Consider the following 25,827-nt stretch of genomic DNA (forward strand, 5'->3'; position numbering starts at 1 on the left):
CAGATTCAGGAACAGTTATTACCCCTCAACCATCAGGCTCTTGAACCAAAGGGGAAAACAATACTCAACATCACTTGCCCCATCATTGAAATGTTCCCTCAACCTATGGACTCACATTTATTGCTTGTTTGTTTGTTTGTTTGTTTATTTACTATTTATATTTGCACAGCTTGTTGTCTTTTGCACTCTAGTTGAATGCCAAAGTCAGTGTGGTCTTTCATTGATTCTGTTACAGTTATTATTCTATAGATTTTTTGAGTATGCCTGCAAGAAAATGAGTCTCAGGATTGTATATGGTGACATATATGTACTTTGATAATAAGTTTACTTTGAACTTTAAAAGGTCATGGAGCTGAAATATTAACACTTTCTTTTTACTCCTTGGTAATAGTGAGACGTCCTTCTATACTTGCAAGATACCTACAGAGAGTATTTTCAGCTGTTCAAAATGAGGATGATGTACCATTGAGCAAGGGGAAATGTCACACTGGGAAAATAAGCATTGACAGCTCATTTCCTGATGCATAAGCCTGTGGAGGACAGGCTGGAGGAGCTTTAGTTGGCATTCTCTTGTAGTATCCCGCAGTTGAAACAAAGTGTCTGTAAAATGAAATCGGCGGTATCACAGATCGAAAATCCTTTCACAATGATAAGCTGGGTGAAGCAAAGCATGCATTCACTCCAGTTCGGATATTCTCGACATTGTCTATCCGTCTTCAAAGTTGGCTGACAGATCCAAATATGACGGGGCATCTTATTCCTTAATGCAAGTAACCCACTGAGGGAAAAATAGTGTCCATTTATAATTGGGCGGCAGGAATGTTAGAGCTGAAGCCACATAAAAGCATAATGTTTTGAATATATTCAGACAGCTGCCATGTTACCTACAATTTTGTGGCAGCTTTTGTGTGCATGATTGGCGAGTGAATGGATATCCCTGAGGCACATTGTTCCCTTACAGTTTATTATCTTCTGACCATGGCCAGTAATTTCAATACCCAAGGGATTATTATTCACACACATGGAAGGAGAGAGGCAGAGAAAGAAAGACTTGCAGTTCTACTTCACCTTTCACTGCTTCATCACATCATCCTGCAATTTATCTTTAATGACAGACTTATGATCCCTGCAATACAGGAAACCTGATCGCTATTTTATGTACAGCAAAATCCCACGAAAAACAATCTGAAAATGGAATCAATCTGTGTTGGTAATTTTGACTGCGGGATTTGTGTTGCCCGCGGCAACTGGAATAAAGTGTGAGAGACGTATCCCTTAAAGTGCAGAGAAATTTCTCCTCTTGTAGTGAGCAAATCTCTGAAATTCTCTGACCCCCAGCCAATTAGGAATATTTCAGGTGGAGATAGAGAATTATTTGAAAGATCAAGAAATTGAAGGCTATGAAATAGCACAAAAGAGAAGCTGAGGTCAGCTATGATCACCTTGAAAGGCAGGGTAGGCTTGAGGGCCTAGTGGTCTACTTCTTGTGTTCTTGTCCTCCATTGGCTGTGGAGGACAAGTCATTGGGTACATTTACAGCAGAGATTGATAGATTCTTGATTTCTAAAGGATGAGAGAGGAGGGAGGAGAATGAGGTTGAGAGGGAAAAAAAATCAACCATCTTTAGGAGCTGGAACAGACTCGAGGGGCCAAATGGAATGATTCTGCTCCTACGTCTATGGTTTTCAGATGTTCTGGGTGCAAATTTTAAATTTTTCATTATGATGTTGGGCATCTACAGGGAAAAAAAAGTTTTACAAATACCTCTTTCTGGATTCAAAAATTACTGAGTCCAGAGGAGCTCCTTGAGAGGGGTTTACCTGAAACCCTCTCACTTTTTACTCAGGACACTGAATGTCACTGGAAACTGGTTCATTCATGAGTAAAGACATAGAGCGGGAGTTGAAAGGTAGTCCAGATGTTCTGTTGGTACATCATTAAGAAAGTAATCAGGTGTCCTTATAAATAATTTATGACAAGGTTGTTTGTGGTATTTCATTAATTCTATTGTATTTCCTTGTTCTACTGTGAATGCCTACAAAATAATGAATCTCAGGGCCGAATGTGAAATATATATGTTTTCATAATGAATCTACTTTGAACTTTGTACATACACCCATCCGTCTGCAACACAGAACCAGACAGGCCCTCACGATAGCAACCTACATCCATTTTGATCACTTTGCAAGACGATGGGCTTTGCTCTTTTCGTTCTGATTGTGTTATTTCTTGTAAAATTCGTGTAGCCCTACTTCCATAATGACACATCCGTCCTCATTGAGGATTCAGCAGCGGAAAAGGTGAGCAGTTTCGAATTCCTGGGTGTCGGCATCCCTGAGGATCTATCACAGGCCCAACTTTTGATACAATTACAAAGAAGGCACAACAGAAGCTATATTTCATTAGATGTATGAGAAGAACTGGTATGTCACCAAAGACACTTGGAAATGTCTACAGATGTATGGTGGAGAGCAATCTAACTGATTGCATCACTGTCTGGCACGGAGGGGCCACTGCACAGGAATGTTACAGAGTCAGCCATCTCCATCATGGGCACTAGACTCTCCAGCATCGAGGGCATCTTCAAAAGGCCTCAAAAAGGTGGTACCATCATTAAAGACCCCCATCACCCTAGCCATGCCCTTTTCTCACTACCACCATCAAGGAAGAAGTGCAGAAGCCTGAAGTCACACACTCAACATTTCAGGTACAGCTTTGCCATCAGTTTTCTGAATGGACAATGAACCCATGCATACTACCTCAAATTTTTTTTTCTTATTTTTGCTCTCTTTTGCACTATTTACTTAATTTATATACATAAAATTATGAATATTTCTTATTGTAATTAATAGTTTTTTAAAAATTATGTATGCACTGCATTGCTGCCAGCTGTGGTTGGCAACTCCTCTAAGAGAAGGAAAACTCAGATCTCAACCCTCCGCTGCCTTGCAGTTACACCCACTCCTGGGGAAGGCTTCGGGAGTAAATGCCGAGGGAAAAATGCAGAGCTGGAGTCCCTAAGGCAGTCCTGCATTGAGTTCAACACTGACTGGTAACTCCTGCGAAGCTGCTGGTCCCAAACTCTATTGGTCTCTGCTGTTCCTTTGGATTCATCAGCTGTGTGAAGGCGGGGAGCCTGATGCTGCTCTTCATATCATCGTGCCCAGCCGGCATACTAGCTTGCGTGTGCACAGACAGCTAGAATGCAACATCCAGTGTTGGCCCCGTCCAACAAAGGCTTCACACACTGCCACAAAACAACAAATTTCATGACACGTGCCAGAGATATTAAACCTGATTCTGATTCAGAATCTCACAAGTGGGTTTATACTACACAGGAGAAGTTTAATATGATGGATTGATAAAGCTACTGCGATGGGCGTTGAAGAGGCGAAGGAGGAGAAGTGTGGTTGATGAGGAAAGAATGGTCAGTGACATGACGATGATGGAGCCAGGCAATTTATTGGGCGACAGGGCTGCTGGCAAAATGATTAAGAGTTGGGTGGGGCATGTTGGGTAGGGTGGCACAGGAGCGTAGTTGTTAGCACAATGCTTTACAGTATAGGTGACCTGGGTTCATTTCCCACTGCTGCCCGTAAGGAATTTGTACCTTCTCCCTGTGACCACATGGGTTTCCTCTGGGTGCTCCGGTTTCCTCCTGCAGTCCAAAGATGTACTGGTTGGTAGGTTAATTGGTTATTGTAAATTGTCCCATGATTAGGCTAGGATTAACTTGGGGAATTGCTGGACAGCGTGGCTCAACGTGGCTATATCTCAATAAGTAAATAATCAATGGGGCTAAAATGCGAAATTTATCCCGCAGGATCCGTAGGCTGCTGCTACAACTGGATGGGGTAAAAAGCTTGCTATACATTACATCAATGAGGACTTTAGAGGATTAAGAAAATTATACCTGTGATAAGATCTTATTATCTTCCTCCAGAAACTTGACTTTGTTTTCCAGTTGTCTGATGTAGGCTGAGGCAGGGTCTGCAAAAGAACGAGATAGGAGTGATTAACAGAGATCTGTTGGGTGAATCTCAAGATTCAATATTCGAGATTGTTTATTGTCACTCTTTGGAACACAAGCATAGAGGAGAACAAAATGATTGTTATTCTAGATCTGATGCAGCACAAAAAGACACAATAAGCATAAAAAACACAATAAAGAAACAAAAAAGAACACAATAAATATAAATGCAATCCTATAAAACACAATGTACAAGTTTTATATAAAGATTAATTATATGTACATAAATTGACGTGAGATGTTGTGAATATATTGGTGGAGGGGCGGATTAATGGGTGTTGATCAGCCTGACAGCTCATCACCTCATACATAAAAAAATAGAAACAGGAAGCATTTCAACCAGTCAGATCTGCTCTCCCATTCAATATGATCATTACTTATCATCTATATTTAGGACATTTTCATCTATATTCTGTTCCAGCTTTCTTCCCATATCTTTTGATCTCTGTAGCACCAAGAAAAATATCCAGCTGCCTTGTTGAATGGACTTAAAGATTTGTCTTCAACTGCTTCCTGTGGTAGAGAATTCTACACGTTCATCATTGTCCAGGTGAAAAGAAAATCTCCTCATGTCAGTCTTAACAACTCTTATCCTTGCACTCGGACCCCTGGTACTGGACACCCCAAACAATGGTAACTGGTTCTAATCTGTCCAATGCTGTTAGAACACCTTCACATTCTGCTTCTTCTCATAGACCTTTAAACTGAGAAGTGCAGATTTTGCACTTCAAAAAGTGAAAGAAGAATCCCTTTCCTTGATAACTGCTGAATATTATTCTCAAAGGAATTTCAGTCACTCGGAAAACCTCTAATGGACTAGGAACATGGGTGGCTCTGACTTCACACTGGCTTTCCATTAGTCGCTCGGCCTGTTTCTGGCTTTGTTACTCACTAATGCACTACTCCAGTTCTGACCTGCTGTTCAAGACAAAATTCCATTCCAACATGTTCAGCAGGCCTTGGTAAAGGGCCATTGAAAAGACTTCATGAGAAGTCAATCAAATTGACAATGTGAAACATGGGCCACAAAATCCTTTTCATGCAGTCACAGTTGGGTCAAATTTATAGCTTTCGGTGAGATACAGCACAAGCTTATCAATCTGATCTACAAAATCTCAGCGACGTAAAAATCAAGGGAAGCTTAATATTTCCGGTTGAAGACTACTTCTCAATTTGCCTGAACTCCCTGGAGCAATGCGTGATGAAATTTGCTCCAGAGTAGGCCCGAATACCTCAGCCCTCAGCTCCAACTGTTTGGGCTTTAGTGAAAGGCCTGGTGATATAATGTAACGCCTCCCAACAAGTGAAGAATGAACACATGAGAATCTGCAGATGCTGGAAATCCAGTGCAACACACACAAAATGCTGGAGGAACTCAGCATGTCAGGCAACATCTACAAAAATGAATAAGCAATTGATATTTCTGACTGAGACCCTTCAGAAAGACTGGAAAAGAAGAGGAAAGATGCAACAATAAGAATATGGGTGGAGGGAGGGAGGGAAAGGATTAGAAGCTAGAAGGCGACAGGTGAAGCCAGGTAGCTAGAGGTGGGGAATGAAGTAAGAAGCTGAGAGTTGACAGGAGGAAAAGGTCAAGGGCTGGAGAGAAAGGAATCTAGGAGGAGAGGAAAGTGGACCATAGGAGAAAGGGAAGGAGGAGGGGATCCAGGGGGAGGTGTTTGGCAGGTGGGCCAGACTGCCTAGAATTTCCCTCTATTTTTCTAAGCTCCACGTACCTATCCAAGTGTCTCTTAAAAGACCCTAGTGTATCCACCTCTACCACCATTGCTGGCAGTGCATTCCACACACCCACCACTCTCTGTGTGGAAAAACTTACCTCTGACAACCCCCTTGTATCTACTTCCAAGCATCTTAAAATTATGCCTCCTCTCGTTAGCCATTTCAGCCCTGGGAAAAAGCCTCTGACTATCCACACGATCAATGCCTCTCATTATCTTATACACCTCTATCAGGTCACCTCTCATCTTCCACCACTCATCTTTCCAAGGAGAAAAGGCCACGTACACTCAGCCTATTCTCATAAGGTATGCCCTCCAATCCAGGCAACATCCTTGTAAATCTCCTCTGCACTCTCTCTATAGTATCCACATCCTTCCTGTAGTGAGGTGACCAGAACTGCAAGTGGAGTCTAACTAAGGTCTTATATAGCTGTAACATTACCATAGGCAGGGGAGAAGAGGTAAGAGGCCAGAGTGGGGAATAGAAGAAGAGGGGTGGGGGAAATTTGCATAATTTGGAGAAATCAATGTTCATGCCACCAGGTTGGACAATACCCAGATGGAATATGAACTTGAACATATTCCAAATGTTGATGTTAACATGATGAATAAATGATTCTCGGTTTTCCAACCGGGTACAGGTATCAGTTATGTCCAGCGTTTCAATGACAAACTCCGCCTCCTTCACCAAGGATGACCCTTGATGAAAATGGCAGAGTTTGTCATCGAAATGTCAGTTATATTCAATACCTGTACCCGGCTGGAACCCCAAGAACAGTTTATTCATCATATACGTCGGGAAAGCACAAGATTGTTAATGTTAACCAGTTGATTATTGCGATCATTTATTGTTACCTTTGTACTGAAGCACAAGACACAATGTACCTATGAAGAGTTGCTCCTCCAACCTACGAGTGAAGAGTGAGACATTTTGTGCCCTGTACTGTTTGATCACAAACAGCCTGTTCGCAGCCCTAAGACAAGGCTGCCAAGGTGAAGCAACAAAATCCCATCTCAGCAAACCACAACTGCATCCCATAAAAAGTAGTTTATACCATCTACAAAAGGCACACAAAACATACTTCCCAATGCAATGATCAATACCACCAAGTACACTATTTGCAACATCACTATTTGCAGCCTCCCAGCTAGCCACACAATTTATCTTTGTTTCTGAACACAAGACCTTGTGCAGATGCTGGAAATCCAGAGCAACACACGCAAAATGCCAGAGCAGCAGCTATGGAGGTGAATTCACAGTCGATGTTTCAGGCCGAGATCAGATACACTAACTTTAAAGCCTACAATTCACTCACCCACAATGTGGGATAGGCAAATAACAGATGGGCCAGCGATGCTCACATCCTAAAAACAATAATGTGTATGAAGAATAAATGGAGAGTTTCACTGAAATATGAAAGAATGAACTGTGGTCTGAAGACTTGCCAGAAACCTACTGGAATGGGAATTTGAAAATAACATGCAGTGTGAGGGATTATGAACTGAGTAAAGGCATAAATAATTGCATCCTCTGCAAACAGGCCAGAATAACCTTCAATTAGTCTTTCTTCACTATAGTCAATATAGACAAACTGCAGTTTGTTTTTCTAACTTACCTACTGCCCTTTATGCTGTTGGTGCTTAGGCCAGCAATGAAGTCCTCCGTCTCTGTCTGTCCATACAGTCGCACACAGATATAGAAGGACTTTTCCTTGCAGTTTCTGTAACATTTCTTATACCATTCAGGGTTGTTAGTCCTGAGTTGCACCCCTGAACCTGGATGATTGGTGGACCACTCTCAGCCTGGCCTCTACCCTTTGACCTGTTTGGCGTGGGTGACCCTACCAAGAGCCAAAGCATAAAGCTGTGACTCCAGCCAACATCGCTCTGCATGTCTTTGAGACGCGCAGGCCTCCAAACCCTAGTCAAGGTTGTGGTCCTCTTAGGAGGTTCTTTTACCAAGCTTGGGAGAAATTTCTCTGCCACAGCATGAGCCAAGTATGCGATTTAGTGATGAGTGCTTCAGAAAGTCAGTGAAATTAATTTGAACTCTACTGAGTGTGGTGGGCACACTGCCCAGAATGTGGCCGGAATGTGTGGCAACGCTTGCGGACAGCCCCCAGCACATCCTTGTTATACAAGCATAGAAACATAGAAAATAGGTGCAGGAGTAGGCCATTCGGCCCTTCGAGTCTGCACCGCCATTTATTATGATCATGGCTGATCATCCAACTCAGAACCCCGCCCCAGCCTTCCCTCCATACCCCCTGACCCCCATAGCCACAAGGGCCATATCTAACTCCCTCTTAAATATAGCCAATGAACTGGCCTCAACTGTTTCCTGTGGCAGAGAATTCCACAGACTCACCACTCTCTGTGTGAAGAAGTTTTTCCTCATCTCAGTCCTAAAAGGCTTCCCCTTTATCCTCAAACTGTGACCCCTCGTTCTGGACTTCCCCAACATCAGGAACAATCTTCCTGCATCTAACCTGTCCAATCCCTTTAGAATGTTATACGTTTCAATAAGATCCCCCCCTCAATCTTCTAAATTCCAGCGAGTATAAGCCTAGTCGATCCAGTCTTTCATCATATGAAAGTCCTGCATCCCAGGAATCAATCTGGTGAACCTTCTTTGTACTCCCTCTATGGCAAGAATGTCTTTCCTTAGGGGACCAAAACTGCACACAATTTTGGTTTATCGCAAATGGCACGTTTCACCATATGTTTCAACGTACATGTGATAAATAAATGAACGAACCTGAAACTTAATAAATCTCAGTGAGTCAACAGGCCCTTCCAGCCCTTCGAGCCCCGACACCCAACCATTCCCCATTTTAACTGTAGCCTAATCACAGGTCAATTTACAATGACCAATTAACCAACCGGTACGTCGTTGGACTGTGGGAGGTAACCAGAGCACCCTGAGGAAACCCACGCAGTCAAGGGGAGAATGTACAAACAACTTACAGGGAGCGGTAGGAACTGAACCGAGGTCACTGGTACTGTAAAGCGTTGTGCTAACCACTACACTACTCTGCCACCCCATTTTTATTCTAATGAAAGGGGGCAGGGAACATTAGTGTGATGTTCCACATTTTTCACACAAAAGTGATTAGTCATCAAAGAAGACAGTTTTACAGTTGTCTAACCGTAAGACACAGGATTATACTCAGCCCAGTCAGCTCTATCATTCCATCATTATCCTTCTCAACCGCCTTCTCCCACCTTCTCCCTGTAACCATTCACATCCTCACTAATCAAGAATGCACTAACCTCCAGTTTAAATATACCCAATGACCTGGCCTCTGCGGCAATGAATTCCACAGATTCTCCACCCTCTAGCCAAAGAAATTCCTCCTCATCTCTGTTCTAAAGGGACATTGCTACATATAAATAATGGTGTAAGTACGGAAGATAGATTTCTGTAATGCATCACATGATCTCTGGGGTTTTGCAATCAATAAAGTTGTTCAGAGTGGGAGTCTTTGTTATTGTATCGTAAAGACAGCGATAAATTCAAGAGCAACTGCGTGAGAACAGCAACATTTTAATTATCAATAATCGATCTCAACACCTGCCAGAATTGGACAGGAAATTTGCCTTGCTCCTGTCAAGGGGCTGTTTTAGGAATCATATATCCAACATAACAAGTCAGAGAGGCCTCAGCTGAACACTGTATCTGATTGACAGTCCCCTTACCCTTTATAAAAGCCTCTCAAAACCTACTGATATTTTATACTGAAATCACTCAGAGACAAAAGTTGTTTAAAAACTTCCAACTCATTCTGTCACCAGGCACTCTCACCCAACGAACATGCAAGAATAAACAGTAATAATAGTCAACTTTAAAGAAAAACATAAACTTACATTTAAAATAGAACACTCCCAACATTGTGATAACTCTTAGATCAAAGTATTCAGTACAAGAGCAGAGACGTAAGTTGTATAAGATGTTGGTGAGGCCTAATTTGGAGTACTGTGTGCAGTTTTAGTCACCATCCCACAGGAAAGATGATGATGAGAAAATTTACAAAGATGTTGCCGGGATTGGAGGAGCTGAGTTATAAGGAAAGATTGAATAGGTTAGAACTTTATTCCCTAGGCGTAGAAGACTGAGGGAGGATTTGATGGAGTTACACAAAATTATGAGGGGTAAATGCAAGCAGGCTTTTTCTACTGAGGTTGGGTAAGACTACAACTAGAGGTCATGGATTGAGGTTGAAACATTTAAGGGAACATGAGGGGGAACTACTTCAATCAGAGGATCGTGAGAGTATAGAACAAGCTGCCAGCACAAGTGGTGGATGTGACTTTGATTTCAACATTTAAGACAAGTTTGGACAGATTCATGGATGAGAGGGGTATGGATGGCTATGGTTCAGGTGCAGGCCAATGGAACAAGGCAATTTAAATTGTTTGGCATGGACGAGAAGGGCAGTAGGGTTTGTTTCTGTGCTGTAGTTTTCCATGACTATAATTCAAAAAAACAGTTTACAAGAGTAAGACGTGCAATGCCTTTTAATGCTTTGCATTCATTGCCAATGCTTTCAGTATTGTTCTATTACTTTCCTGCACATCAGTAGCACTGTTGCTACTCATGTGGTCCTTTGGGGTGCTACACCTCTTCAATAACTGAGAGGCTTCCTTACCCTCCCTCTCCAGTAGCAGAAGAGCCCTACACTGCGGTCCTTCCTCACCGAGACCCTGTGGTGGCTGCAACAAGCCTCAGTGTGTCCCTCAGCGCGTACTCCTGCAATCCGGAATGTGCCAGTTGGCAGAATACCTCTATGAGCTGGCAAATCCATGACCAAAGGGCGTCATTCACTAAATCGGACAGTTACATGGATGGGAAAGGTTTGATGGGATAAGACCAGTTCAGTTCGACAACTTGGCTGGCGTGGACAAGATGAACCAAGGGATCTGTTCCCATGCATTCTCACTCTATAATTCCATAATCCTTCTCAGCCACTACTGACTATAGTTATGAAACAGTATAGGATACATCTTGACATCCCACACATTATTCCATTCCTGTACAGAAACACTACCTTTCCCAAGTGGATCATGCCTTTGTATTTCCTGAAGGTTTTGAAAGGAAGCTTCAGAAAAATGGTGGAAGGAATTTAATGCAGACAACTGTCAGGTGGTCCACCCTGGGAGGACCAATAAGGGCAGGACTTTCATGGACAATGGGAGGACACAAAGGAGTGTGTAGAACAGAGTGATCTGGGAATACAGATCTATAATTCCTTGAAAGTGGTGTCACAGGTAGAAAACTTTTAGCACATTGGCCTTCATAAATCGAAGTATTTACCACAAGAGATGGAATGTTATGTTGAAGTTGTATAAGACATTGGTGAAGCCTAATTTGGAGTATTTTCTGCAGCTTTGGTCACCTACCTAAAGGAAAGATGTAAATAAAATTGAAAGAGTACAAAGAAAATTGACAAGGGTGTTGCCAAGACCTGAGTTATAGGGAAAGGCTGAACAGTTTAGGACTTTATTACCTAGAATATAAAGGATTGAGGGTTCTTTCACTGCGGTTGGGTGAGACTAAAGCTAGGGGTCATGGATTAAGGGTGAAAGGTGAAATATTTAAGGGGAACATAAAGAGGAACTTCTTCACTCAGGGGGTGGTGAGAGTGCAGAACAAGCTGCCAGTGCAAATGATGGATGTGGATTCGATTTTAACATTTGAGAGAAATTTGGGTATTTGCTTTATGTGGATGGGAGATGCATGGATGGCTATGGTCCGGGTGCAGGTCGATGGGACTAGGTGGATTAATGGTTTGGCATAGACTAGATGGGCCAAAGGGCCTGGTTATGTGCTGTAATGTTCTATGATTCAATGACATAATTTTCCTGATTCTAGTAGCATAGACCTTGAGAAACTAAGTTAGAGAATTCGAAAGTTTGCAGCCCACCCAGACACGCAGTTTCTCACATCAAACGTCCCATCAAGAAAGTACCAATATTTGACTAATCTCAGCATCATGACTTAGTCAGTTATTGCTTTTTGAATCTCCAGATGTACCAAGGCCTGTGGGCTTGAGGCTTTGTAGCTTGCTTTTAATATTCGATGTGGATATGATAAATAAATCTAAATCTTGAATTGTCCCATTCATTGTAGGGCAGATGGACTGAAATGCACCAAAATTGAAGGATGAGATGAAAACTGGGATTACTCAGCAGATCAGACATGCACCACTCTTTCCATGGAAACCTCTTGTGTGCTATGTTACTGTTAAAGCTCAAGCAAGCAGGATGGGGTGTGAACCGGAGAAATATTCCCACTGATTCACAGAGCTGTGCTTTTGATGGAACAAGAGTACAAACCACACCTCATGACTTGGCCATTATTCCTTCTCATTGTCAGGCTTTTCCATTTATATTAACACCATGTTGTTAGTGCCAGAGGCACAAAATTCTGGCATCAGTACAGCAGTGAAATAAAGGCAGCATTTTGATGAGAATTTAAGCTGGAAGGAATACAAACTGCCCCTGTGGCACACTGACCACAGCTTCTCCCATCAGGAGCTATGGTTTGAACCTCAGGACCCACACCACCAGGTTCAGAAACAGTTACAACCCCTTAACCATCAGGCTGTTGAACCAAAAGGGGATAACTTCATCCAACTTCACTTGCCCCACCATTGAAATGTTCCTACAACCTATTGACTCACTTTCAAGACCATTTCATCTCATGCTCTCAATATTTATTGATTATTTATTTATTATTATTATTTCTTTCTTCACGTATCTGCACAGTTCATTGACTTTTGCACACTAGTTGAATCTCTGAGTCAGTGCAGTCTTTAATTGATTCTGTTATGGTTATCATTCTATTATGGACTTATTGAGTATGTCCACAAGAAAATGAATTGCAGGATTGTATATGGTGACATATATGTACTTTGATAATAAATTTACTTTGAACCTTGAAGTTACAAGTGGTTGCAAATACTGAGCTATTCAGCTCCCATATTCAACAACACACACAAAATGCTGGAGGAACTCAGCAGTCAGGCAGCATCTATGGAAATGAAAAAAAAGTTGACATTTTGGACCGAGACCCTTCTTCAGGACATCCAATATTCAACAACCTTGATAACATAACAACTCTCCCCTCAAAATAATTCAAGATGTTCATGTTTGCAGCATTCAAAACTTGTAACAAAAATATTCTTTTAAATCAAAAGAAATACAATCAAAAGTAAAAACAGGAAATGTTTGAATACTTGGTCCTTTTTCCCAATCTGTCATTGGGTGTGTTGAAGCCACTTTGCTACGGTATCTTCATAGCCCGTGATTCCTTAAGTATTCTAAAATCCATCAGTCACTCTCCTAAATATACCCAGCAACTGAATCTTCACGGTCATCCCTGATATATGTAGAATTCCAAAGATTCACAATCCTCTGTGGGAATGAATTTCCTCTACATCTCCATCCTGATTGGCTGCTTGCTTATTTGCAAACTATGAACCCTAGTTTCAGATGTCCCAGCCAGAAGAAACATCCATAATTGTCATGAGCCCTATGGCCTTTGTGGCTTGCTGTGGAACATTGAGCTACTGGGGTTCTTCAGCACATGTACTTACTAATCGTTATCTTCACTAGAGCCATTAAGCCCTTGTGTTTTTAATTTAATCTGCTCAAGTTGATTGTGACTGGCACAGGTTTCCTACATTCTATGAGAATGATTGTCTCGCAGTGTTGCTCAGTTGTTCCTCTCAGGCTTTGTTGGCGTTCCTATGTATAACTTCTCTTTTCTGTCTCTTTGTGGGATTCTGCCGTTCCTCCACTCCTGGAGTTGTGAGCCTGCTCTTGGGTTGTGTCAGTGCCAGTGACCCCCATGACAGAGAAATCCAGCTTTTCCTCCGCAAATGGGTCCAGCCCTCCGAGAGCACACCATGACAGTAATCTCCGGGCTCATGTGAGTTTTAGCCAATGAGGTGCTCTTTAGAAACATACAGTAGGTTTCAATAAGATCATAGGTTTCACAAGAAATACTCGGCGGGAGTACAGAAACGGACGGAATCCCGGACATTCAGCTGTTTATTTATGTAACAGTTTTTCCCCCAAGCCATCGGACTACCAACCTACTGCCCTCTGCCGTGCCTATTGTCTTGTTTATCATTTATTGTAATGCCTGCACTGTTCTGTGTACTTTATGCAGTCCTGGGTAGGTCTGTAATCTAGTGTAGTTTTTGTGTTGTTCTATGTAGTTCAGTGTAGTTTTTGTAGTTTTTGTATTGTCCCATGGTCCTGAAAAATGTTGTCTCGTTTTTACTGTGTACTGTACCAGCAGTTATGGTCGAAATGACAATAAGAAGTGACTTGTCTTGAAGTGGAACAAAAGATGTAAAGTGTATAACTATGTGATGATCTACATAGTTTTGTTGATCATCTCTTGGTCAAAGCAAATATTAGATAAATTCAAAATGAATAACACACACAAATGCTGGAGAAACTCAGGTCATACAGCCTCTACAGAGGAATAAGCAGTCTATTGCGTGTGTGGCTCTGGATTTCCAGCTTCTGCAGAATCTCTTCAAAATGAAATTAAGACTCACAAAATATATAGAACTAGGGATTTGATATGTCCATTCATTGGAGCTGAACCCTCTGGTTAAACAACAAAGTATAAATTGGTTCAAGGCACACATTAGCTGTAGAGTTCTCTAGTCAGGATGTAAAGCAGTAATGCACAGTTCTGCTGGCACTTCAAGGCAGTGAAGGAGTGGTTTCAGTGGAGAGGTGAAGGGCTGTTCTCCTTGAAGCAAAGAAAGATTTGATAAAGATATACTGGCTCATGACTGGTTCAGATAAGGTACATGAACATAAGCTATTACTCATTACAGTGTTTCAAGGAGCATGGGGAACACAAGGTTTTAAACTTTGGGCAATAGTGGAAAGGGGAAGGTGCGGAAAATATTCTTTTTCTCATACAGCATGTAGTAACGACCTGGAACTCATGGCCTATGGGGTGGTGTAAGAAAAATCAATTAGTGCTTTCAAAAGGAAATAGATTGAAAACAAGTTGCAGGACTATGGGTAAGAGATAAGGGAGTGGATAGTTTGAGTTACTTTACACAGAACTAGTACAGATGCAATGTGTTGAATAGCCACCTCAATACAATTTAAGGACCTTGTGATTCTGAATGCTTACAAGGGCTCTAGCAAACAGATACCACACCAGAGAAGGAAACATTCAGATGAGTGGCCAAAAGGCTAGTGAATGTTGTGAGCTACATCATCTTAATAGTAAAAGAGATAAAGAAACAGAGAAGACCGGGGAGGAGAACAGACCCTAGAGATAGGCAGATGAGGACATCTGCTACTACTGGTGGAGCAAAGGAAGCTAGGCACTCCCTGTTCCTTTTGATGAGAAGTACTGAACCACAAGGCGGGTCGCTGCTGTTGAAGCCTTGAAGCAAGAAGAAAGACTGGAAAAGCCTGAACGAATCACTCTTGGAAGAGACTGCTTTGTTTCCTATTTTGTATTCATGCCTGGCGATATATGATGACATTTTGTGCGCAGCTCACAAAACTAATAGGTATACCTCTTCTGAACTATTACAACTCATGAACTCACTTATTTATTAATTAATCCATTTATTAATTATTAATTTTGTATGTATCATTTATCTATTAATTTATCATCTATGTATTTATTCCTTGACATTCATTCATCCATTGATTTATTTATTATCCTATCAATCTATCTGTCTCTGTGTTTGTTTATTTATCTATTTGTTTGTTTGTTGGTTCATTTAATGCATAATTTGTCCTTTTTTGCATACTGGTAGTTTGTCAGCCTTTCTCTATGTATAGTTTTTCAAAAATTCTATTGTATTTCTTTATTTTCCTGTAAATGTCCACAAGAAACTGAATCTCAAGGTAGATGGTGACATTTACGTGCCTTGATAACAAATTTATGTTGACTCTGATTTTAAAGTGCATTTCACCGGCTAGACTGCTTCAGGACATCTAAGGTTAATGGAAACACGATATAAATACAAGACTTTCTCTTGAATTGTTTTATTGATATTAAGGTTTCTTTGGGGTGGAGTGGGTGAGGTGTGACCTTCTCACCTTTCCTCCCAAGGCAAATGAAATATATTTTGCTTTCAACACTGTTACTCACAGCTATCCTTCCGTCTCTAAAAAAAGCATCATTCATGGCAAGGTAATAAAAAGCCCTGAATTTGAATAGGAGTTTGAGGTTTGGTGTTTAACCAGATTTTATAAGTTTCTATGCATGTGCGGTGCCTGGTATGGAAGCTCCAATGCAAAAAGGATCGCAAGATGCTCGAGAGAGTTGTTCCACCAGAGACAATGCCTCAGGAAAGTAGACTCCTTCACTCAGGACCCTCACCATCCAGAACACTCCCTCTTCTCATAACTTCCATCGGGGAAGAGTGCAGAATCCCGAAGAATGACACTCAGTGAATTAGGAACAGCTTCTTCTCCTCATTCATCAGATTTCTGAATAGTCCAAGAACCCATGAACAGTACTTCATTATCCCTTTTCTTTTGCACTATTTACTTCTTTCCATAACTTAAGAGTAACTCTAAATTTGCTCTCAATTGCTACCACAAAATAACAAATTTCACCTCATCCAATTCAGTAATAGTAAATCTGATTCTGGTTCTGAAAGGGTTAATGCTCTAGACTGAGGGACTTGCTTGATATTCCTTTGTGCTGACTTTCAACTGCTTAATAAACATCTCTACTGCATAGTCTGATAACTCCTTCTACTACATACCACTGGATAAAGGAATGAACTTCGCCCTCTTCCTTCATTATGTAATGTTTTAAAACAAATCATTAAAATACTACAGGAGGCGTGGTGCTTATTTTTACTTAGAGATACACTGTGGAACAGACCCTTCCTGCCCAACGAGCCGCACCAACTAGCAACACACCTATTTAGCCCTAGACTAATCACAGGGCAATTTACAATGGCCAATTAACCTACTAACCGTTACGTTTTTGGAATATGGGAGGATACTGCAGCAACTGGAGGAAACCTCCGCACTTACACGGGGGAGGTCCAAACTTACAGTTGGCCTCAGAACTGAACTCTGAACTTTGTCGCCTCGAGCTGTATTGGCGTCGTGTGAAGTGGCACCTATCAGTTAGGAGCTGACGCGGACAGTGGAATGGAAATACCCTTGGCATTTTTATCCTGGAGTCAGGCCTGTCCTGTTCACTTCTATAAGGAAGCAGGAAAAGTTCAGAAAGACTCTTTACCCCTGTATCGTCAAGCACCTTCACTCCATCTGTGACGACAGGCAGGATTTCCCACTGGCCACCCATTTTAATTTTACTTCCCATTCCCGTTCTGACATGGCTTTCCATGGCCTCCTGTACTGCCATGGTAAGGCCACTCTCAGGCTGGAAGAGCAACACCTCATATTCCACCTAGGTAGCCTCCAAGCTGACAGCACGAACATTAATTTCTCTAACTTCCAGTTATATCTCCCCCCTTCCCCTTTTACCTCTTTTTCCATTCCCCATTCTGGCTCCCCCCTGATTCCTTCTCAAGTCCAAGTTCATATGTCATTCAACTGTAGACATGTATATAGCCGAACGAAACAACATTCCTCTTGGCCCAAGATGCAAAGCAGGGTCCATATACATCACATACAGCATGTAAACTAGTACATATTAACAGATAACAAAAAGCATTCTACAGATATACAAGTTGACAGAGAGTTAAGTTGACAGAGAGTTAAATATATGTCAGCATAATGCTACTGGCATTGTCATAAATAATGTATATTGGGTGTTCAGAAGTCTCACAGCCTGGGGAAAGAAGCTGTTCCCCAGCTAAACACCCCTTGGTCTTATTTCACAGTACATTCTTCCTGATGGCAGGAGGTTGAAGAAATTGTGGGACCTTTTTTTTGGGGGGGGAGTTGGGAGGGTGCACGACAATGCTGAGGGCTCTACGAACACTGCACTTCTGGTATACGTCCTCGAAGGGGGAATGGGAGAGAGACCCCATTGATTCTTTCAGCAATCCTTACAATCTGTTGCAGGGTCTCGTAGTCAGGTGTCTCGCAATACCCATACCAGGCGGTGATACAGCTGGTCAGGACACTCTCGATGGTGCTCTGACAGAATGCAGTTAGATTAGTGGTGGGGAGCCTCACTCGCTTCAATCTCCTCAGGAAGTGGAGGCGCTGCTGTGCTTCCTCGAGTAAAGAGGTGGTGTTGAGGGACCAGGTGAGATCATCAGTGATGTGTGATGTGCACTCCAAGAAACTTGGTGCTCTTGAAACCTTCTCCTTACCTGCCAATCACCTCCCTCTGATGCCCATCCTCCTCTTTCTCCCATGGTTCACTCTCCTCTCCTATCAGATTCCTTCTTCTTCAGCCCTTTACCTTTTCCACCTATCACCTCCCAGCTTCTTACTTCATCTATCCTCCCCCATCCACCCGCATTCCCCCTCACCTGGCTTCACCTATCACCTGCCAGTTTGTACTCCTTTCCCTTCTAATGCTGGCTTCTTCCTCCTTCCTTTCCGGACCTGAGGACGGGTCTCAACCCAAAACATCGACTATCTATTCATTTCCATAGATGCTGCCTGACTGTCTAAGTCCCTCCAGTATTTTGTGTGTGTGTGTGTGTGTGTGTGTGTTGTTCTGAATTTCTAGTATCTGCAGAAACTCTTAATGTTTATTATCAGTCGTTCACTGGGCCTGCAGTTGCTTGAGGAGATGCAGCACTTTCTCAAGGGCAACTAGAAAGAGCAATAAATGTCACTACGAGGCGACAGTTTTAGCAGAAAATCAATAGGTCCCCTGAAGCAAATTTGGCTGATTAAGAAAATAGATCAGTTTGGATGGCCGTTTTCTCTTAAGAAGAAAAGTCCCGTGTGGAAGGTATCTTGGCGATTACGGTCTAGGTGAGGAATTCAGAGTTTTTGAGTTCAGATCTTGCCAGAGCAAGTTCAGCAGACTTTGAGGTGGCACTTGATAAAATAATCAAGACAGCAGTCGGATTATTGCGAAAACCCAACCGGTTTAATTAATGCCTTTCAGACAAGTGAACGTACAACTGGTATGTGGTCTGGCCCCTAACACTGTAAGAGACAGCTGGAGGTGGACATTCACTGTTTCACTGTGGTCCTGCCAGAGCACACATCCTCCCCTTGCCGTGCATGGTAAAAAAATGCCTGTCAGTTTCCTGATAGGAAACTGTTAAACCCGTTTATTTCCTTCAGGATGTGGCTGATTCTGTGTGAAGAGGGTGATGAAGGCATCATCAGAATCAGGTTTAATATCACTGATATATGTATCATGAAATTTCTCGTTTTGTGGCAGCGGTACAGTGCAGGACATTCAAAATTACCATTAAGTTACAATAAGTAATAAATAAGTAGTACAAAAAATAATAAATGGTGCAAAAAATAAATAAATAGTGCAAAGACATAGAACAGCGCGGCATAGGAATAGGCCCTCCAGCATCATAGTGTAGTGGTTAGCACAACGTTTTACAGTACCAGTGACCCAGGTTCAATTCCCGTTGCTGCCTGTAAGGAGTTTGTATGTTCTCTCCGTGACCGCGTGGGTTTCCTCCCACAGTCCAAAAACATACTGATTGGTAGGTTAATTGGTCATTGTAAATTGTCCTGTGATTAGGCTAGGGTTAAATCGGCGTGTTGCCAGGCAGCACAGCCCAAAGGGCTGGAAAGGGCCTACTCCATGCTGCGTCTCAATAAACTAATAAAGCTCACAATGCTCTGCAGGTCATATGTCACAAAATAAGTTAGAAAGGGGGACAGTGTAAACTGACATAGACCAGTTGGGTTAACTGGCCTGACTGTCTGTTATAAACTCCAATGCAAATCTCGCATTCAACCAGAGTTTCTTTTTATCTCACCATCTCCTACTTGAAGTACTGAAGCCAGCTGAGGTACCCTATGTGCTTTGAGCTGTAATAACACTATACATTATCAGCCAGCAGCAAGCGGCTGGCCATAGAGTTGCAAGATCATCACTGTAGCCATGGACTTGCCATAGCATCACCATAAACACTGACGATGATGGTGTGCATTGGACCTAGGATACTTATAACTTTCTATTCTTTTCAGGAACTTCATGAAGATCTGTTGAACACTTAGCCCAGAAAGTGGATTTCGTGTCTAAACCTGACCTGTTGGCATCCATTGAGATCCTGAACAATCTGTGGAGATAGATAATATTAAGTTGGATGTATAACTCTAGTGTTTAGCTTCCAGACTCATGGAGTGAGGTAGGACCCACACCAGGAGATCTAACACATCTACTAAGTCATCATGTGATCCCTGAGAGACAAGACAGATCTTGAAGAATTCTCTCCAGTGAGTATGGAGCAAGCCTCATGTCTGTGAGTCCGGGCCAGGGACTGGAGGTTGAAGGCTTGAGGCCAAGGACCAGAGGCGGCCTGTCCAGGGCTTGGAGGCCTGTCTGGGTGTGTGAGAGGGTGGATAGAAGGGTAGGAAGGGAGCTTGTTTAACTGTTGTCTTGTTGTCGTTGCTGCTGCTGTTGCTTGTGAGCACTGTGGAATGCTATATTGACCCTGGAATGTGTGGTGACATTTGCTGGTTATTAATGCAAACCGCACATGTCACTGTGTGTTTCGATGTACATGTGATAAATAAATTTGAATGAAAGTACAAAAATAGATAAGGTCACTGTGGAGGTGAGGGGAAAAGTGGGAGTAAGATGGTAATCACCTCTGCATTTGGGTATAAGACCATAAAATACAGGAACAGAATTAGGCCATTTGGCCCATCAAGTCAGAACTGCCATTTCATCATGGCTGATCCATTTTCCCTCTCAGCTCCAGTCTCCTGGCTTCTCCCCCGTAGCCCTTCCTGACCAGTCAGGTCTCTATCAACCTCTACCTTAAACATACCCAATAACTTGGCCTCTACTGCCGCGTCGAGCAATAAATTCCACAGATTCACTATTCTCTTGCTGGAGAAATTGCTCTTCGTCACCATTCTGAAAGGCACAGCTCTATTCTGAGACAGTGTTCTTCGGTTTTAGACTCCCGCACCACTGGAAACTCCTCTTCACATCCACTCCAACATTCGATAGGTTTCCATGAGATCACCCCCCATTCTTCTGAATTCCAGTGAGTCGAGGCCCAGAGCCATCAAATGCTCCTCCTATGACAAGCTTTCAATCCAGGAATCGTTTTTTGTGAACTTCTTTCGTGCCTTCTCCAATGTCAACACACCCTTTCAAGATCAAGGGGCATCTAACTCTCTGGATGCCACAGATCTTGGTCCGAAATGTTGAATACATATTTCTCTCCATATATGCTGCCTGACCTGGTGAGTTACTCCAGCATCTTTTGTGTTTTGCTACAGATTTCCAGCATCTACAGGATCTGCTGTGGCTCTGGTACAGTGAATAACTTTGTTTTGCATGTCATCCTCAAAGATCGTTTTCAATAAATCAATTGACAGGAAGCAGAATAAAGTTGCAGTGACAGAGGAAGTGTGGTGCAGGTAGACAACATGGTACAAAGCCATGACGAGATAGATTGTGAGGACAAGAATCCACTTAATCATGTGGTGTACAGGTGTCCCCCGCTTTTCGAACGTTTGCTTTACGAAACCTCACTGTTATGAAAGACCTACATTAGTACCCTGTTTTCGCTTTCAGAAGCTGTTTTCACTGTTACAAATAAAAAAGCAGCGCGCGAAAAAATCTGCGCGCAATAAAAGGTAGCGCGCGCGCCCCGAGCAGCCGTTCTCCCCCGGATTTGGAACGGCATTCTAGCCAGCATTGCTTAAACACGTGCCTGTGAGCAGCCGTTTGCAAGATGAGATCTAAGGTATTGGAAAAACCTTAAAAGAGCTCGTAAGGGTGTTACACTTAGCATAAAGCTAGACATAATTAAGCGTTTCGATCGTGGTGAACGAAGTAAGGACAAAGTGAGTTTGGCTCGTGGAAGCTGACGAACAGGATGTTGAAGAGGTTTTGGCATCCCATAACCAAGAACTGATAGACGAAGAGCTGATGCAATTGGAAGAGGAAAGGATAACAATCGAAACCAAATGCAGTAGCGAACAGACCGAAAGTGAAGTTGTCCAGGAACTGAACGTGAAGCAACTGCGTGAGATTTTCGCTGCAATGATAAAGTATGACTTTAATTTTGAAAGGGTACCTAAGCTTAGGGGATATTTGCAGGATGGTTTGAGTCCTTACAAAGAACTGTATGATAGAAAAATACGCGAGGCTCAGCAGTCAAGAAAGCCTTCCACATCAGCCACAGCAGACGATGAACCTTGACCTTCGACATCGAGGCGGGCAGTCATAGGAGAAGATGAGCTGCCTGCTCTAATGGAAACAGACGACGAGATGACACCCCCATGTGCCACCACCCTGCGATTCGCGGAGAATGTAGTGGTAGCCGGGAGGCACACAGCACATCTTTAAGAAAAAAGCCAAGATAAACATGCTAATTAATTAGGTGCCGCCCAACACGTAATTGTCGGTTCAGATCAGAGACGATGCAATTGGAAATCGGCACTGATCTGGGCCAACAATTACGTGCCGGGTGGCACCTAGTTAATTAGCATGTTTATTTTGGCTTTCTTCCTAAAGATGTGCTGGGTGCCTTCCGGCTACCGCTGTACCCCTGCATGCTTCGCGGTTCAGTATCTGTCGGCGGCCCGGAGGGTGGGGGCCACTGCACCACCCCAACCTGCGACGACTCAGCCTAACACACCATCATCAGTATGCTCGGGGCTGAACCAATTCCGGTAAGTGATACTACACTGTATATACATTATTTCTACTTTAAATAGGCTGTGTATTTTTACGTGTTATTTGGTATGATTTGACAGCTTCATAGCTTAAAGGTTACTGGAGAGCGCTTGCGCCGTGCTTTTGCCAACAGCGCTTGCGTGAGATATTCTGCCGACAGCGCTTGCGTGAGATTTTCGCTACGGAGAACAGTGCAGTAACGATTGTGGAAAAGTATTTCTGCTTTATATAGGCTGTGTATTTATCATATCATTCCTGCTTTTACTATATGTTACTGTTATTTTAGGTTTTATATGTTATTTGGCATGATTTGGTAGGTTATTTTTGGGTCTGCGAATGCTGACAAATTTTTCCCATATAAATAAATGGCAATTGCTTCTTCGCTTTACAACATTTCGGCTTACAAACCATTTCATAGGAACGCTCTACCTTCAGATGGCAGGGGAAACCTGGTAAAAGATGCAAATTTCACAATTCAGGAAGAATCAGCATCAAGTTTATTATCACAGACTTACATGACATGAAATTTGGTTTTTTTTTCCGCAGCAGCAGTATAGTCTCTGTTCTGGTGCCCTGGTGAAGTGCTCCTTCTGAACATTCAACAGAGGTTGTAGGCGGTCCCCAGCAGTTCTCATCTCCACTGACAGGAGTAAATCTATAGTGTGTGGCACTGCGACATCATGAGATACATGGCTAACACTGGGCAAACTTCGGTCGTGTGAAGGTGAATCGTGTAATGGTTTCAGTTTCACCCAAAAGTATGATCTACCCAGGGTAAACCAGTCTATTTAGAGCAAGCCGCATAAAAATCATGTGCAAGTGTATCAAATTTCTGGAATTATTTTCCTCAGGCAGTAATTACTTCGGCCTAGTTTTGGTACCCACTGCACAATGGTTTAGGACAATAAGACAATTATTGAGGCTCTGTTGTTTCACAGGGCGTGTATACAAGGTGAATAATGATACCGCTGTATTTTATTTTTGTTTAATTTTTATTTTAGAGATACAGCACAGAACAGGCCCTTCTGGCCCAACAAGTTGCACTACTCAGCAACCGTGTGAGGAGCCTTGAGCACCCTAAGGAAAACCACGCAGTCACGGGGAGAACGTACAAACTCCTTACAGACGGCAACACACACAAAGTGCTGGAGGAATTTAGATTGTCCAACAGCATCTACGGAAAAGAGTAAACAGTCAACATTTCAGGCCGAGACCCTTCTTCAGGACTGAGAGGGAAGGGGAGAGATGTCTGAATTAACCAGTGGGGGGAAGGGAAGAGGCTAGCCGGGAGGTGTTAGGTGAAGCCAGGTGAGTGGGAATGGTCAAGGGCTGGAGAAGAAAAGATCCGATTGGAGAGGAGAGAGGACAATAGGAGAAAGGAAAGGATACATAAAGTGTAAAAGAGAGGGGAGAGTGGATATTGGATCACTAAAAAATGATGCTGGAGAGGTAGTAATGAGGGACAAAGAAATAGCAGATAAACTGAGTAAGTATTTTGCATCAGTTTTCATCAGGGAAGACACTAGCAGTATGGTGGAAGTTCCAGGTGTCAGGGGTCATGAAGTGTGTGAAGTTACCATAACTAAACAGAAGTTTCTTGGGAAACTGAAAGGTATGAAAGTCAGAAGGTAGATAAGTCACCTGGACCAGATAGTGTACATCCCAGTGTTCTGAAAGAGGTGGCTGAAGAGATCGTGGAGGCATTAGAAATGATACTTCAAAAATCACTAGATTTTGAAATGGTTCCAGAAGACTGGAAAATTGCAAATGTCACTCTACCCTTCAAGAAGGGAGCAAGGCAGAAGAAAGGAAACTATAGGCCTGTTAATCTGACCACAGTGGGAAGATAGGGAAGATGTTGGAGTCGATTATTAAGGGTGAGGTCTCAGGGTACTTGGAGGCACATGATGAAATAGGTAGTAGTCAGCATGGTTTCCTCAATGGAAAATCTTGCCTGACAAATCTGTTGGAATTCTTTGAAGAAATAACAACCATGATAGACAATGGAGAATCGGTTGATGTTTTTGTGTAGTTGGATTTTCAGAAGGCCTTTGACAAGGTGCCACACATGAGGCTGCTAACTAGCTACGAGCCCATGGTACTACAGGAAAGATTCTAGAATGGACAAAGCAGTGGCTGATTGGCAGGAGACAGTGGGAATAAATGGAGCCTTTTCTCACTGGCTACCTCTGACTAGTGGTGTTCTATATGAGTCTGTGGCAGGACTGATTCTTTATGTTATATGTCTATGATTTGGATGATGGAATTGATGGTTCTGTTGTAAAGTTTGCAGAAGATAGGTGGAGGGGCAGGTAGTTTTGAGGAAGTAGAGAGGCTACAAAAGGACTAAGACAGATTAGGAGAATGGGCAAAGAAATGGCAGATGGAATACAGTGTTGGGATGTATATGGTCATGCATTTTGACTTTTTTCTAAATGGGGAGAAAATTACAAATAACTAAGGTGCAAAGGTACTTAGAAGTTCTTGTGCAGGATTCCCTAAAGGCTAATTTGCAGGTCAAGTCTGTGGTGAGGAAGGCAAATGCAATGTTAGCATTCATTTCAAGAGGACCAGAATATAAAAGCAAGGATGTAATGTTGAGACTTTATAAAGCACTAGTGAAGTCTCACTTGGACTATTGTGAGCAGTTTTGGGTCTTTTATCTTAGCATGTATATGTGCTGAAACCGGAGAGGGTTCAAAGGAGGTTCACAAAAATGATTCCAGGATTGAATGGCTTGTCACATAGAGAGCGTTTGATGGCTCTGGGCCTGTATTTGCTGGAATTCAGAAGAGTGAGGGGTGACCTCATTTAAACCTATCAAATGGTGAAAGGCCTGGATAGAGTGGCTGTGGAAAGGATATTCCTTATAGTGAGGGAGTCTCAGACCCGAGGACACAGTCTCAGAATAGAGGGGTGTCCCTTCAGAATAGAGATGAGGAGGAATTTCTTTTGCCAGAGAGTGGTGAATCTGTGGAATTCTTTGCCACAGACAGCTGTGTCGAGTACAGAAGTCTTTATGTATATTTAAGGCAGAGGTTGATAGGTTCTTGTTTGGTCAGGGCATGAAGGGATACAGGGAGAAGGCAGGAGATTGGGGCTGACAGGAGAATTGGATCAGATACGATGAAATGGTGAGCAGATTCGATGGGCCAAATGGCCTAATTCTGCTCCTATATCTTATGGTCTTAGGGAAGAATGGGGAGCCAGAACTGAACTCTAAACTCCAGAACTCCCCAAGCTGTAATATCATTGCATTAACCACTACACTATCGAGGCGC

General features: G+C 42.6%; 1 protein-coding gene across 4 annotated transcripts in view; it reads right to left on the reverse strand.

Moving 5' to 3' along the window:
- ccdc85ca (coiled-coil domain containing 85C, a) overlaps positions 1–25,827 on the reverse strand; it is a 300,440-nt gene that overhangs the window by 116,744 nt on the left and 157,869 nt on the right. For all 4 annotated transcript variants that reach the window (XM_063043765.1, XM_063043780.1, XM_063043789.1 and 1 more), the window contains exon 2: positions 3,914–3,990. In XM_063043765.1, coding sequence (XP_062899835.1) covers positions 3,914–3,990 — 77 coding nt within the window. The remainder of the gene's footprint in view (positions 1–3,913; positions 3,991–25,827) is intronic.

Source organism: Mobula hypostoma, chromosome 1 (assembly GCF_963921235.1).
Source record: "Mobula hypostoma chromosome 1, sMobHyp1.1, whole genome shotgun sequence".
Classification (NCBI taxonomy): Eukaryota; Metazoa; Chordata; class Chondrichthyes; order Myliobatiformes; family Myliobatidae; genus Mobula; species Mobula hypostoma.